The sequence below is a fragment of the Nipponia nippon genome, unplaced genomic scaffold (genome assembly GCF_047370975.1).
Source record: "Nipponia nippon isolate SJK-2023a ecotype South Korea unplaced genomic scaffold, ASM4737097v1 scaffold_6, whole genome shotgun sequence".
Lineage (NCBI taxonomy): Eukaryota > Metazoa > Chordata > Aves > Pelecaniformes > Threskiornithidae > Nipponia > Nipponia nippon.
In genome coordinates this window covers 82,728,868-82,744,564 of record NW_028262380.1, presented here as the reverse complement: position 1 = coordinate 82,744,564, position 15,697 = coordinate 82,728,868, and the positions used below count along the sequence as shown (strand labels likewise).

The 15,697-nt window shown below is 42.1% G+C and overlaps 1 protein-coding gene across 1 annotated transcript; it reads right to left on the bottom strand.

Annotated features, from left to right (window-relative positions):
- Positions 1-1,488: 1,488 nt before the first annotated feature.
- On the bottom strand, positions 1,489-14,582 carry ALB (albumin). Its single transcript, XM_009468650.2, has 15 exons — positions 14,466-14,582; positions 12,857-12,917; positions 11,860-11,992; positions 10,731-10,945; positions 9,870-10,002; positions 8,701-8,798; positions 7,484-7,613; positions 6,349-6,563; positions 5,671-5,803; positions 4,736-4,833; positions 4,435-4,573; positions 3,678-3,901; positions 3,038-3,170; positions 1,930-1,986; positions 1,489-1,681 (listed from the first exon to the last, which is right to left on the bottom strand). The coding sequence occupies exons 1-14, from the start codon at positions 14,548-14,550 to the stop codon at positions 1,936-1,938; spliced, it is 1,848 nt and encodes a 615-aa protein (XP_009466925.2). The 5' UTR covers positions 14,551-14,582; the 3' UTR covers positions 1,489-1,681; positions 1,930-1,935.
- Between the last annotated feature and the right edge of the window lie 1,115 nt (positions 14,583-15,697).

The following is a 15,697-nucleotide window of genomic DNA, read 5'->3' as shown; positions in this document are numbered from 1 at the left end:
TCACGTATTTTTGGTATATTGATATTCGACTCGACTCTACTCTCTTGACACGTTACTCGTTTCAGCTTTGACAAATGTGGCCTGGAAATCATGTATATATTAATTCTGTATCTCTCTGGAGCCGGCAAAATTGCAAGCACATTAATTATAAACACATTTTCAATTACTAAATCTTAATGGAATCCTTAGCCTGCTTTGTAGTGGGAATTATTCAACGTGCAGTTGAAAAGCCATACCCGATGCGACAGGAAGCCAACTGGCACGCGTGAGCATCGGAATGCGATGTGGCGTGGGGATTAGCTGGACGTCTAACGAGAAACTCACAATTCTCAATAGATTTGTGGGGCTAGTGCTGATTTCTGTGCCTCAGCATCTTCGCTGAACCTCTTCCTCAAACAAGCTTAACTTGTCCTAATGAGCTACGGCTACGCTGTCCTAGAGCAGGTTAGTTTTAGCTGCGGTGAGTGACGGTCAGCATTTGGGATGGGGAATTACTTAATGGGAATGGTCTTAGAGAGTGTTTGTGCTCCCTTAAACTAAGGGCAAAGGTGCTTAACTGCAACCGACGAATGCTTTTCGCTCAAATTCACAAAACTTTGTCTTGAATGAGATGTTTGTGAATGCCCTGGGGTCACGTAAACTCCTCTAAACCAACGCCTAACTATGACTTTACGGTGACTGAGTGTTCAAACCTTTCCATCATAACAAGATTGAGGATTCTTTCTTTTAAATTTTGAACCCAGTGTCTCTGAATGTTTCATTCTGAGTGTACGTCTATGGTCCTGGAGAAGATGCCCAGTTCACGAACTACAGACACAGAGAGTTTCAAGGCCAAGAAAACTGCCCTTACGAAATGCCTTATTATGCAAGGCCCTCCCAACGATGCAAGGGTCCTCATTAAAGTGTAGAAGATGGGGGGTTTGTGTTCACGGACTGAAACGAAGTATGTACTAGAAAATCACACTGCTTTAGTGGCATAGAACCGAAAAATTTCGCTATTGGAAGCTTCCTGCAATGAAGGGTGTGATTTAGATGGTGGGCTTTTCAAGAGACATCTCTAAAGTCAAAAGCTGTTTTAAAGACGTGTCTAAAAGCAGATCTGTTTGCAGCTGTCTGTAAGACAAGAGATACTTGATTGGCGGCTGCTGTAAAAAAAAAATAAAAATAGAGTAAGTCTTTTTTTTCCTTCTTAGAAGAGCTTGTTACTAGTCATCTTATTTAGACTGAGCAGTTCCTTTGAACGTTGTCTTACTAGGTAATTATAACTGCTGAAGTAAAGTGTAAAATGAACCTGTAGTTGAATCAGTTTTCAAGTCTAGCTGAATGTCTTCCCACCTTTCGTCTTCTTTCATACGTACTTTCCAAGGGTCGGAAACAGAAAAAAAAGCCAATGGAATGCCTGCCCCTATATATTACTTAGAGCAACCGTTTGTGTCGGGAGCGCTGCGGAGCTTTGCCTTATGGTAGTCACCAGCAGACAAGGACAGATGCAGATTTATAAAGCTTTTATTTACTATTCATTTGTTTCAAAGTAATAGGATTGAAAAGTTTCCGGAAAAGCACGTGCTTTGACAAAACATGGAAGATTTATGAAATACTCATTCAGTACCAAAGGAAAAAAGGTAACGGGCGGGAGAAGTTACACAGACGTATTTTTCTTCATATTTTTCCCACTGGCGACCTAGATGAGAGAAACAAAAAGGATTATTTTGGAAAATGGTAGCATACTAGTAGTACTTCAACTTTCTGTATGCTCTGTATTGGCAGATAGTAAACCACCCATCGGAAAAAGCAAACGCCTGGTGGTTAAAGGGGAGCTAGATGCTTTTTTGAGTTGAAGGCGTTAAATGGGTGGAAGAGTAGGCAGAGAGGGGTAGACGGACAGACAGATGACGCGATATGTAGATATGCGTTATTGCTGTTACCTACCACGTGTTAAGCGCCAATTCCTAATGTGGCTCTGCTCTGGACTATTAGGTTTGCACCCTAGAAAAAGGAATACAAACGGTTGTGAGAGAGACGCCAAGGGAGCAAAGCGTGCAGTGCTTGAGCAGGAACTTCTATAAACTTAAACTTGGGTCTGCGTTACAGGTTGAAGGATAATTCTAATGGTACTTCCTAACCTTGGAATCTGTGCACCCCTGCATGTTGGGCATTTTGCAATTTTGCAAAGGTAGAAAATAAACTTTTAGAGTGAACTGGAGACCAAATAATGCTTTGCTAAGTCTTGCTAATATATTTACCTATGCAACACTTTGATCGAATCCTTTTTTATTTATAACCAATAAGCAGTTTAAGATATCAGTAATGCAGTTTAAGATATCAGTAATGCAGTTCTATGCTTCTAATGATAATGAGGTTGCTGTTGGAAACTGTCATTTATAGTTCCTGTAAATGCTTTTAGCTTGCTCAGCGATACGGCTACAGATAAACTTCTCCTGTGGCTATTACCAAGACAAGTACATGTTGAACGAATGAATGTATTTGTGGTGGATGAGGTGGAAAAAAAAGGAATGACTGCTCATAGGACATAATCAGCTGGCCTCCCCCTGCCAGTATATTTGTGTTTGCTAGGCGTCTCTGGTAAGTGATCCAGATGGACTTTTTACTGGTAATCCTGCGAAATTCTATAAGTACCTGTAGCACAAAAGGAAGTTTATGTATGCAAGAGATGTAGTTTAAATTCTACACGTATATATTGTTCAACTATGGCTTGTAGATATTCAACTCTTCCGGACAAGGCCGTGAAGAACCTTATCTAATCTAGAATTCAGCCGTGCTTTGAGCAGATGACTGGACTACATTACCTCCAGACAACCTTTCCATGTGAAATTGTTCAATGACTATCATCTGTGACTGTAATCTGTATAGTCAAGATATTTGCCTGCAGAGTGTAACATATTTATCGTAAGGGCACAGGGACAAGTAACCGTAGCAGGTTGCAGAACCGCTTTTGCAGCGCATGGTATCCTAGTGAGTTTCCAGTTTCCTGTTTACATTTTTTGGTTTGTTTTTCTTAAAAGGAGATAGGAAATACCTCTTCCCCAAGGCATGTCTCGATATCTGTTTGCTTGCAGCACTTGTCTACCATGGCAGTGAAACCATCAGCAATTGTCTTGATTTGTTCTTCTGTCATCTGGGGCTTGCGTTTAATGAGGTTGATAAGCAATCTGAAAACAAAGCCGAAATACACAGTTAAGGCTACCTGTTGTAGTTTGATTTCCCAATTGAAAATATGCCATTCTATGCAGGTACGGCTCATTTATGAGGGTTTTTTTGTCACGTCTAAAGGACTCTGTGGCTATTTGTGACTCCAAACTCCCAGTCTACCGCAACCGTCTGTTCGCTTTTTGTTTTCGCGGTTACAGGTGGGGAAAAAAGCTTATTGAAATGATCTGTATGTTGTCTTAATTAAGTACATCTTAAGACTTGCACTGGCAGTGGACCTACATGAAACTGGTCAGCTAAGGCACTGATTTCGATTTGAAGACAACACCCTATTTTACCTCTTCCAAACTGCATGATGTTCTGCACTGACAAGCTCAGTACGAACCCACAGTTCCGTCCGGTTTTCTCTCTGTCGCTAGCAAGTCCCAGTCAGATGACAAAAACGGGGGTTTGTAGCCTAAAGTGTGACACTTGCCAAGTTTTTCTACAAGGTATTTCTTTTAGCTTACTTCATCTGCCCGACTTCCCGTTCAGGAGGAGAAGCGGTGCACAATTTCTCATCGAAGTTGAACATGTCAGGGTTAAATGGTGGAGGCACGTATTTGGTATCTACTCCCATGGCAGTGAAACACGGCCTCCTGTAAGCATAGGAGTCGTCGCAGCAGTGCGAAACGTTGTCATTTATAGGTGTGGTCTCCTGTTTCCTGCACATATCCTGAATCACAATGCTCAGCTGAAAAGAGAAGGAAAGAAGAACAAACATGAGCTACACCTGCTACAGTAACAGAAGAAATACGAGACGTTTGTGTCACGATAGCATAGCTGGAAGTGGAAGCTGTTGGATCTAAACACCTGCTTGGAAATGGTATGGTCTTAAAATTTAAAATGAAAAGGTATGCCTGGAGTCGAGCAGTTCTTAATCTGCAAAGTTTGTCCACTGGGCTGCAATTAGCAAGTACTTTTTTTTTTTTTTTTTAAGAGACTGTTTAGCTTTTCCAAACGCAAGCTGCCACAGGCCCCGTCAACCTTACTCTGGATTCCTGAGGGAGAGCAAAGTTTAGCTAAAATTTTCACAAGCTACCATCAGACAACTATTTAGGTTCTCACGTCCGTTAAAAATGAACAGACTTTGAATTCTGTTACGTAGATGCTTAGCTTAGGGTTTACGCAAAATCACTGCGAGTTTACTGCCTCACCAGGATTCAACATCTTTGAGAACAGAAGAAATCTCCAAGAGGAGCAGAGTGAATAAATAAATGTACTCACATATCCCTCAGAACAAGGCAGGCGTCTGTCTTTGGGAAGGTGGCAGCACTTGGTACCAACGGCTGTCATTTTCTGTCCAATTTCAAGCAAGGTTTCAGTTGATACCTGAGGCATTTTCTTAGTGTAGCGGATCAGAAGTCTGAAAAAGTCATATCAAAATGACCATTGGTCACATCTGCAGAATGCTCAACTGAGCTAGACCACTGACTGAAGAGAAAGTAGAAGCAAAGACCAAATAAATGTGCCCAAAGCACCCAGCATCATCGTTTGCGCTCGAGACTATTTATCAGAAAGTACTTACGCTTTAAGAAAATCGTGCTCGCCATGGGCAGTGAGAAGATCGCAGTTTGTCTGTACGACATCCTGAGTTTCCTTGATGTGTTTGTTCAATTCCTCTTGCTGCAAACAAGTATAAATTTATTAGTAATGTTAGAGCAGGACATCCTGGTAACAGTCACGCAAATACGCCTTTTGACCCCTTCTAAATCTGGTTAGCTATAAGATACCCATTTTACAAGGCCAGTCGCTTCCGTACAGCCTGGATGGCATAGGGAGGACTTGATTCTCATACGAGTCAGAAGTTCTAACAGGAATTCCGTTAAAAAGGCAGCAAGGTTTTTGAAATTGAATTTAAATTAATTACCCATTGGACTTACTTTCTAGACAATGGGGTTTTTTTTGGTTTCTTTAAATCAGGTGAATATTTTTTAAGTACAGGATTATCAACCGCAAGGGGAACATCTGCTTTCTATCCCTTGGCCACAGCTGTCAATGACTCAACTTGTGCTGTGACTTGTTCGCGCTTCAGTTGAAGATTAGGAGACCTAAGTTTAGGTGTCTCTCTGTTAGCTGGCCATGCAGGTTCCCATCGTAATCCATGAGCAGCCATGCTCAGTATAGGCAGCGGGGCCCATAATTCAGCTAACCAGCTATTAATTGTCCTCTTCAGGACAACCAGAATCACTTCGGAGAGACAGAGGCATCGGGCAGTTGAGTGAGACTAGCCTGAAATTTCCCAAGGTGACCAGTGAAGTTACTCGGTGATCTGAGAAAACCCTGTATCCTTGTCATGGGCCCTGGACTGCTTCATCTCCGGTCAGAATGCTAACTTCCCCTGGGCTTAGTCTCTCAAAATGCTTTCTGTCTGCTCTTCCGTAGGAGCTTCTCAACACAGTGGTTTCACGATAGGTACCGAACAAGCATTCTAGTTATCTGCAAGCAAAGCTTTGCACCTACAGCGTTTCCGTAGCACTCGGCAGGGTTAGGTGTTTTGCAGCACTTCTCCAGGAGTGTTTCATATCCCTTAGTAATTCTCAGAATCAGCTGTGTCGAGAGCTCAGGGTGTCTTCGTGAGTATTCATAAAGAAACCTGAAAGACACGCAAGTGGAGAGAATTGGAGCACCCAAATAACACGCTGCTTTCTTCATGCACAACGCAGTAATTGACAATGACAGTTCCTCAGATAAGATCAAGTAAGGCGGACAACGAGCTGGGAATGCTGTTTGCTTGTTTCAGTAGAATTTTTGGGTCGTTCTGTTGTCTGCCAATGGGGCAAATGTGAAAGGAGCAAAATAGTTCCCCAAGACAGAATGCTTCTTAAGCAGATAACGTCTGGGGGCATGCAGAAAGCCCTCAAATACATGAAAGGCACTGATAAAGTCAGCTTTGATAAGTAGGACAATGCTGAACAGAAACAGTCGCAAAGCGTGAATGAGAAACTAGGGGTTCAACTAGGCTTGAAGCTATGTTAGTTACATCAGAGTACCGGGAGGTCAGCTCTTTTGTCCATATGCAAGCGAAACACCCAAGAGGACAGTTCTTCCAGCGGTGCAAAAGGCCGCAGTCCAGAAAAGACAGAGGATCATTTGCAGGAACGTTCAAATACGAGCGCGCGTGCTGCTGGCGCTACTTACTCTGACAAGTATGCGTCATGGTCTGCCTCAAAGCTTTTACACACTTCCTGACTTTCTATGTATTTTTCAACGAGTGAAGGAAGACCTTCGGGTTTGTCGTCATAATCTGCTTCGATAATGCACTGGCTTCGTTCCACAACTGGCTTCTCACAGCAGTGTTTGATTTTACTTGAGAAAACATCTTGTTTAGAGCACATATAGGTCATAAGCTCTGCCTGTAAAATTAAAACATATTATCATACAAGATATGAAATAATAATTTCAAGATAGATGAATTCATCTGCTCTCTCTTTTTCAGACTCTTCCCTTTTCGTTCAGGTCACCTATTTACTTAGCACCTTCCTAAAAAGAAATGCTGTCTCCACATAAAAAGGAACGCTCAGAGGGACGGGAATGTCCTGGGCGTGTGGAGCACGATGTTCGTAGGCGCAGGGGAGAATGCGGTTCCCTCCCTGATCTTAGAAACTTAGAGAAGACGAACTCTGGGAAGCCAAGGAAAGTCACTGAGTGGTCTGTCACAAGGATGGATCTTGTCAGTCCTGTCAGGTGCCGAGCTCCGATGAGGGACAAAACACGAAAAACCCCGGAGCTTCGTAAAGCCAGCGCTGGACACCAGGTGGTTTAAAAAGTGTGTCTAAGTTCCAGCCAGACAGGTGATATTTAAAGCATGTCACTACTGCACAGTTTTGCTAATCCTCCCGTGCAAGCGCTTCTCCAGAGTTCATTGGCACTACAGGAAAGCTGGATTAATGGCAGCACACGCAACAGGACAGCAAAAAAAACCGTGGCCTTTTTGCCTCTGCTTTCTTTTGCTTTGTTTAGGATTGATTTGAAATGAGTAAATACCATCAAACTATCGCCCTGATACGTGTTTTGATTTCAACCCAACACACACGCTATATTGTAAGTAACAGCTCCTTGCCCTCATGATCATAAAGGGCTAGATCCGGAACTGGTCCACAGCCTAGTTCCAGTAACACTCAGCTGGGCCGGCCGTGAGTTTGTCAGTGGCTGAGGAACGTTCCGGCAGCGTCGAGTACAAGTTCCCTGGACTGTGACTGAATAGCTGCACAGATTATTGTCTCCCTAAATATTTTTCAAGTATGTAAACGTTTTTGAAAAATACTTAGCTTACCCTGTCATCCATGCACTCTACCATGTCCCCTTCGCAGCACTCCTTGTAGATACCCTTAATATCCTGTAGAAGTTTAAGAATTTCTGAGAACGGAGCCTTGGGATATTTCTGGCTCAGGAGAGCAAGTTTACTGGGTGGAAAAGAAGAAAAATACACATGTGTTAAAGCTCCACATTGAACAGAAACCTTGCAAGTCACTAACGCTTATGACACTGTACAACAGCGTTGTTTCAAGTAAATATTCATTTGCTCTTCTCATCTAATTTCTGGTGGCTAGAAAAAAGGGGCATTGACGCCTTCACCAGTAATCCAGTGCTCCTTGAAAACAGACAGAAAGAAACAAGCTTGTGCTTCTTCCGTTCTATCTGAGCTGTCTATGTCAGAATCACACCCTAGAATTCCTCATTGCTCTTGGGTGACTGCAAAGCATCTCCAGATTACTGAACGCAGACGTCTATAGGCCTAATTTGATCTTTAAATCAAAGCTGACGGTGTCTAGTAAGGTCATCCTAGTCAAGGATAGTGTATTAGCCTAGCCGCAGAATGAAAGCAGTTCTCTGCGCTTAGGCAGGTGATCCACTTATTAATTGAAAAAGTCTTCCTTAATCGTAAAAATGCCCCTTTGCCAACAATTGTGATTCTCCCAAATTGGACTCTTTGATGGCTTTATGGTTCGAACTAGGGACTGACTTTGCTGATTATGGATGTGCCTGTCGCTAAAAGCTGTAGGAGCAGGAAGCGGGCACAGCTTTGGCAAAAATGTAGATTAAACACACCGGAATCTCTGATTCCGAGGGACGCTTCATCAGTTAACTCTGCGTCTCCGGGATTGGTTCCAGAGACGGTTTCGTTCCTCTGTAACTGTCACAGCTGCTCTTTTTACTAGTACTCGCTATCAGCCTGGAATGCACAGGTTCACCTTTGCGTCCAGTCTTTATGCAGAAACCTGATCAGAATTAAATTCTGCGTTTAAATAAATAGGCTAAGAAATTGCTGTCGGCCTAGTGTTGAAAGACTGCTCACTGATCTCTATTCTGCTGGACAATGGTCCTCAGCCAAAAGTATGCTAGGAAGTACCACGAATGCAGTTTTCAAACTCAGAATATAGAACTGAATTATGTATGCTGATGTTTTCCTCTTGAGAAGTTTCAGGTTTAGGTTAACAAGCCTACTTTTTACAAAAAAAAAAAAACCAAAAAAAACTGATTGGAACTTACTCTGCTTTGAAAGTTCTCTCGCCAAACTTATTGAGGATTCCACAAGAGTACTGCTGCGTCACACTGACTTTCTTGGCTTTTTCTTTTATGGCAATTGCCTATAACAACAGGAGGCACATTGTCACGTTAAACTGGTTACATGTAATGAACTGGGAAAAAAGCAAATCGGAAAATCCCACTTCCGAAACACAGCAGGTTCTAGTCCAGTTCGCTCTGATGAAAAGCCAAGCCAACTAAAAATTCACTAGGCGGTCCTAACCAGTTTACAGTCAGCGTTTAACTTCTGGTGTAGATGCTGTACCTGATGGCACAGTGCAAGTCTTCTGTGGAGATGCTGCTGTTCGCCCAATACTTCAATTTCATTGAAACCCTGTGGCTTCAAAGGAGCGTAAGCTGTCTCTCCCAGCACCGCAGTGATTACACAGAAGTCACTGGGACTGAGTTTGAGACAAAGGGAAAGTTTGGCTCGTGCCGTTCTCAAGGTTGACATAAAATCCTGGCTACAGTTATTTAAAAAGCAAAGCTACGTGGAAGTCATCTGCTGTGGATTCATAGGGTGAACACATGATTAATCCTGACCCTTCTCTACAAGTTCTTCAGACAGAGATTTGCATGAATGGGAAGATTCTACACGCTTCTCACTCCTTCTCCTCCGTTTGCTTGGGTAACGAAGAGGGGAAGAATAGGAGAGACCTCTCGTACGCCTACGCATCAGATGTGGCGATGGCAGGTTAGGCTGCCGAGTGAGATGTGTCTTGCCCTAGTGCCCCTTCAGTAGCATGCCTTGTCGCTACAGTTTACCCCAGATGAAAAATCCCAAGTGCTACACGTTATTTGGCTTCAGCGCATCTGCGCAATACTCGTAGCTACCTCATAACGTATTAGCAAAGGGACAAAAAGGCAAGCTTATTATCTACAGTTTGATTATTTTGTTTTTTCCACTTAAAAAAAAAATCAAAACATGAATTTCTTGACTGTCTTAGTTTCTGTGAAGCGTTGACTGAAAACCACCGTGGGAAAGCACAATTTTGGAATTATAAACTGTAATTTAACATTAGCCTTTTACAGTCACGTCTCGCTTCAAAGAGAATTGCTGCTAAGACCAGAAGGGACCTTTATGTAGGAGATCAGTTGCTTAGTTTTCATCCACAGTGAAAAATTTGATCTACCTTTTCATCCAAGCAAGCACCGACATCAGTCTCTTTGCAACAGCTTTGAAGTGCGTGTTCGTAATCAGCAGCCAGACTGAGGATTGTTGGGGCATACAAGAAGGGGTTTCTTCTTGCAACAGAATAGATGAAGCTTCAAGGAAAAGCAAAACAGAAGTTACATATTGTCCCAATGACAACAGCAAATGGCTTTAAATCTCTCAAAGCTCCTAGAACTTTTATTTCTAGTTTAGAAATGTAATCTACTTTCCTAACGTAATGCCCGCTAATGGTAAATGCTCTGCTAAATCTGTTTCCAAAGCAGGACTCGATAACAATGCTGGAAAGATGAACTCCTTCCTTTGTCAGCCCCTTAGTCTGATGTATCTACGCTTCTTCAAAATGCATTGTCAAATGCTTGAAAACTCTGATTTTCAGTGTGAAAAATTAATCTACAGCCATTTCACCAAGATTTTCTTGTCAATTTTTATTCTTTTTACTGTTACCTTTCTTAATCCTTTGCAATTACAATGGGAGTAGTGGGGAGCTGGAGCAAGTAAATTATTAAATCAATATGGGAAACACTGTTTTTTCAGGGTTTTTTTGGGGGAGGAAAAAAAAAAAAGTCCCCCAAGTTTTATAAGATGTGATCCCTTAAGGCTTATTTTTGAGTGGAAAAACCTGCTCTAGCATGGAATGAAAAACCACGATCAGATCTTTGGATATTTAATGATTGAGCAGCTGTTTTATACATGCAGATATGAGGTTGGATAGTTGCAACGTTTTCTAACGTCCTGCATGTCCACATACTCTGTCTAGCTTGGGGATCCCTCTTCTGCATGACTAAATAGTTAAAACAGTAGAAAATGTCATTTTTCTTACTGTCCCAGTAACGACACCCGGTTCTGCTGGTACTCCTGGCATATCACATCAGAAGCTGGTCTTTGGTACGGCTGAACGAAGTCTGGTAGGGGAACTTTAAATGACAGGAAACACTCATTTCTTTCAGGATCAGCTTTACCGCAGCAGTCAGCCATTGCACCGTACGAGTCGCGGAGCTTTTCTACTTGGCAGATGTTATCCAGGAAAATGGCGGGCTGTGAGGGAGATGCTGAGGGTCAGAATTACTGTTTATAGACAGTGTAATGTACATTCTATTTGTCCGTAAAAGAAAACCCAGACTGAAAAGTAAATGCATTTTTACTGGGTAAGATTTAGACCATAGATCAGAATAATCCATTGTTTTCAACACAATATCGTAAAGTTTTATTTTATGGGGTCCCATATCAAACCTGTTACAATGCTTTATTGAAAAAACAACATTAATTTTTATTGTACTTCAAAATATTCTGTTATTTATAATCTGACTAAACTGACTTTTCAGATGAATTGAAGCAGGATTTCATATTCCACTTGATGATCAGCTTGGGAAATCTTTAGGGAGAACTAATGTAGTCATGTTATTTGGGCTGAATGTTAGAGCTCGTCAGAACGCAAGCCCCTAACTTTCTGAAGGGTTGGGCTGAACCTGCTAGACATCCAGGGATCTCAGGTACCCGCAAACTTCTTTTGTTACCTGATCTTAGAGGAGTAGTTTTTTTAGAAGTTCTTAAACTAAGTACCTTAAACTAGCACACATACCTTTTCAAGTCACCCCAGCGTGAAAACCCACGCACTTTGGCCACTTCAATACCTAGGATTAGTCTTGTATTTTACAGCTGGGGTATTTGTACTAAATGCTAACGTGTATTTCCAGGCAAGGCTAAACGTAATGTGCCAAAGCGTGGTGTTTGGGCTCCAACATATGGCTCCACGGATCATTTAGGCATTTCTGAAAGGCAGAGTTTCAGAACCTGACAAAACCAAGTTCTTAGTTTCAGAGCTAAAATCTGCACATTGGCCGATGACAACAGCAACACCTGAAAGGATCAGGTCTAAGCCCTCAAGGAGGGTGATTCTGGTAGCTGCATAGAATGAAGAGACACAGAATACCAAAGGATTCATTGCCTACCAGTGATTTTGTGCAACCGGGAGCGTCCTCGTTAGCCACACAGGTGTGTGCCAGATCAACAACATTCTTCACCAGATTAGACAGTCCCTCATAAGAACACCTCTGGAGATACTGGGCAAATGTGATCAAGGCGCTGAAACACAAAGCACGTTTTGGAAAATGGAGATCAGAAACGTAACAGTCAATATTTTCGAAGTGGCTTGTGGATTCAAAATTGTTTGTTCAAATGACATGCACAAATGCTTAAACGGAGTACCACGAAGAGCATAGTACCGGATCCCAGATCCTTCCTCTTCTCACCTCCTTTCGGAAAAATGTTTTTAACCTTACTTCCCAAGAACAAAAGTCTTTGAATAATAGATTGGAAACAAAACAGAGAAGACTGTCATTTGAGTTTTCTACCACTTTAACCAACGTTTTCGTAAATGCCATAAACTAAGTTGGTTTTTGCCATTCTTACAAACGATGATCTTCCGGCTGCCTTCTTTCAGAAGTAGCTGTGTTCCTGTCAGGGCCCTCTGCCATTCCCGAAACCGGTTTCAAAAGAAAATCATGGAATTGCCTCAGAAAACCTGTCTTGGGTTTATGTTTTGGCATTGGTGGTTTTTTTTTTGTTGTTGTTTGTTTTGTTTTGTTTTTTGGCTTTTGGGTTTTTTTTGGTAATGTCTCAATCCAGTGTAACTCCTCTCCATCCTAAGGTTATGAAAACTGTATTACTCATGCCTATTTTCTTTTCTGGTAAGGAACACAGGTTTTCGCGTAAGGTTTGCAGGGAGTTCTTTTCCCACAGAGCAAGAAAGTCATCGTGACTTTTGCAGGTCTTAAAATATTTGTAGGCTTTGTATACGAACAGTAAGAAGGCTAACTCAACGCTATGCTTCAGTGAGACACATACACTCTTCACTAGGCTCAGACAGTGGGTTTTAGTTTCCCTTTTTTGTCCAGTATCAACAGAGATGGAAAACAGTCAGAAAATGTAAGCTGAACATTTACTTACACGGCCTTAAATGTCTCTTCCTTCAAATCGTTGTAGCGATGGGCAATCTCACTCTTGTGGTCTAGGAAGAAAAACAAAGCGAATGATGCTGACGGTCACACTGGCTGTGCTGGACCCCTTAAAGAATACCGTCTGGGCACCGTGGGCCAGGTTTTCAGAAGTGTTCAGCATTCACCCAGCCCTTATACTTAAAGGAGTAATGTCATTGTTTTGGAACAGACCGAGCTAATGCTGAGCACTTGGAAAATCCCACCTTTGGCTACACCATCCTGGGTAATCTGTACTGCTTTTCCGGGAGCTTCAATCTAAAGCTTTCTTCTGGTCACCTTGAACTCTTGGTTGTCTCAGATGACCATTGTGGTCCATTTGTCTGCAGATACCTCACTGTCATGCACGGTAATCTTTCCAAGGGAACCCAAGCGTGTGATTTTTAGGGTTCTAATACACTATTTACCTCTGTAGGCACATACTTAATTCAAATATTCAAAATGACTGCTGTAGCTTACTATTAGGGGTTAGCAAACGTGTCCTTTGCCTAACCAACACCGTTATCATGTCTACGCTACAAATAAAAGAATGCAGCTGCAGTTTGACGAGAGCAAGCATGAGCAGAATTTTCTCTTTTTGAACACAAATTATTAACTTGGCGGGTTCGTGTTCTTGTTCCACCCAGTGCACATCACCTGCGCTCTTTGTGAGAAGGAAAGCAGATAACTCCCTTCACTTGGTCTTGATGGTAAGAAATACAGGTTGTTGTTAGACCTCGCTCTTGGCGAGGTAACTAATCCCACGAGATTTTCCCAGCAGATACTGAGGCATGTGGCCACGCTAACAAATGAGCTAGAGTGGGGCCGTCGTTTTGTTCTAGAAATAGCACTGAGGAGCTTTTAGGAAACAGGAAGAGTAATTCCTTTACCTAATGGAATATACCTGCTTTGATAATAAGGGTTTCAGTGCAGAAAATTGTAATTTAAAGACTTTTTGCTGCTGTTGACTGGCATTTCCAGCCAGCTCCTGAAAACTCAGTTTTGTCAAATTTGGGTATTTTCATGTTTCAAACAAAAATGAAAAATATCAGTGGAAAAATTTCTAGGACTGCCTGCAGAAATAGTTGTTTGACCAAGGTCTGAAATTTTATAATACAGGGAGAAATTACACAATGCAGAGTTCTCGGCTAGCCTTCTCCTAGCCCGGACTGAGATGGAGATTTTTGACCTATTCGTGCAAAAACCACTGCCTTGAATCGGTGCGGAGCTCGCTTATGAATTACCCTTCAAAAGACGGTACTTCCAAAAGGACAGTGCATTTGCTTTCTCCGTGCTGGAAAGGAACAGATTCTGAATAATCAACATCTGTTCACGCGCTACCCTGATGCTGCAAAGGGATGTCACCAAACTTATTCGCCCAGTGAAATCGTCTGGAGCGTTCTACCCATCTCCTCACCATTTCTTCATTTAGCTTCTTTTCAAGTCAATCAAATTTTTCTGTTCTCTTTGAATCAGGCTTGCAAGAATTGTTCGTGAAATTGCAGTAAAGCCGTGAAATTGCATTAAAGCCATTAAATTGAGATAACAAAGACTGCAAAGACAACTAATTAGTCCTTTCTTACCTGCTGCTTGAGCAAGATTTTGCAGATTCAGGAATGTAGCAGAAGAAAGGAGGAAAACAGACGAAATTAACGTTGCCCACTTCATGATTGCAGATTATGATGTGGGCTAAATTGCTCAGAAATGCTAGGAAGATTGAAGGGAAAGCGTTTGCTTATATACCCTTTACTACCCGTGTCTGTAAAATATTAACCGTAGAGCTGGCACTTGTAGATTTCCATTTGGTCTGAAGAAGATTACAAAACTTGGACTGTCCTTGCCAAAAATGAATTTGATATTATTTGTTTATTATGTGTTACTCTGGGCCTTTTTGTCCTGAAAAGGTTGACCCTTCCAGCACCCAAATAGATAAAAGTTTTGCGTAAATTTCCTTATCAAATAACAAACAAGGAGTTCAAGGCATCAGACAAAAAAGTCATCGAGTCTAATCCTATAGCCGTGCTTTTTCCCCCCCCCCCCCCTAGTATTTGTTCAAAAGCAAAGCAGGTTGGTATTGTACAGTAACGATTCGCCCAGGCAGGACTCAGTCCACATACTTGCTTGTAATTCAAGAACTTTAAATTTAAATCACATCACAAAGATGAGATGGCTCATCTAGACTTGGGTACAAAAAATACAGATGGGTAAAATACAGCACTGAGCACAAAGATACAGGTAAATAGCGGCTGCAGTTTCAATTGGCTTCCAAATTCTTAAAGACACAGCAGGTGTAAGTGTGGAATGGGTACCAAGGAATCTGAATCTCGGAAGATATGTAGCTCCAGAGTGGAACGACATCATGCAGACAACGGATCTGTGTCAGTAAGCTGGAACTGACACTTCCACGCTGTATAAGACGGTATCTCGCTCCAAAATTTGGGACGTGCACTTAGGGTAACGTCCAAGAGGAAGGCTGCTCAGACTGCCCGAGGGCTGATTTGAGCACCTGATTTGTTAGGTCCCATTCTGGATTTCTGCGGGTACTGCTATTCACCAGGATCCAGAAAACTGCCAAACACCTGTGTAAACATTTGCAAGAGCTGTCATTTCATAATTTTTGCAATTCCTCATTTGCGCTGACATCCTCCCAAGAGTAATCTCTTGATTAAGCGCTGCTCACCTCTTTGAAAAGTTTCTATTGATTAGTCGGTAACTCGGGCGATCAGAGACAGGAAGATCTGTGAAGTTTGCACAGAGCCCCGGGACACGGAATAAAACTGAAATTATTTCTCCAGAACGCTCAGTGAGAGGCTTC

Coding starts and splice junctions, on each gene's coding strand:
- ALB (XM_009468650.2), bottom strand. CDS start 14,550: ATGAAGTGGGCAACGTTAATTTCGTCTGTTTTCCTCCTTTCTTCTGCT. Junction 10,946..11,859: donor CCGGTTGCACAAAATCACTG/GTAGGCAATGAA, acceptor TCTCCCTCACAG/CCCGCCATTTTCCTGGATAA. Junction 10,003..10,730: donor CGGGTGTCGTTACTGGGACA/GTAAGAAAAATG, acceptor TTTTCCTTGAAG/CTTCATCTATTCTGTTGCAA.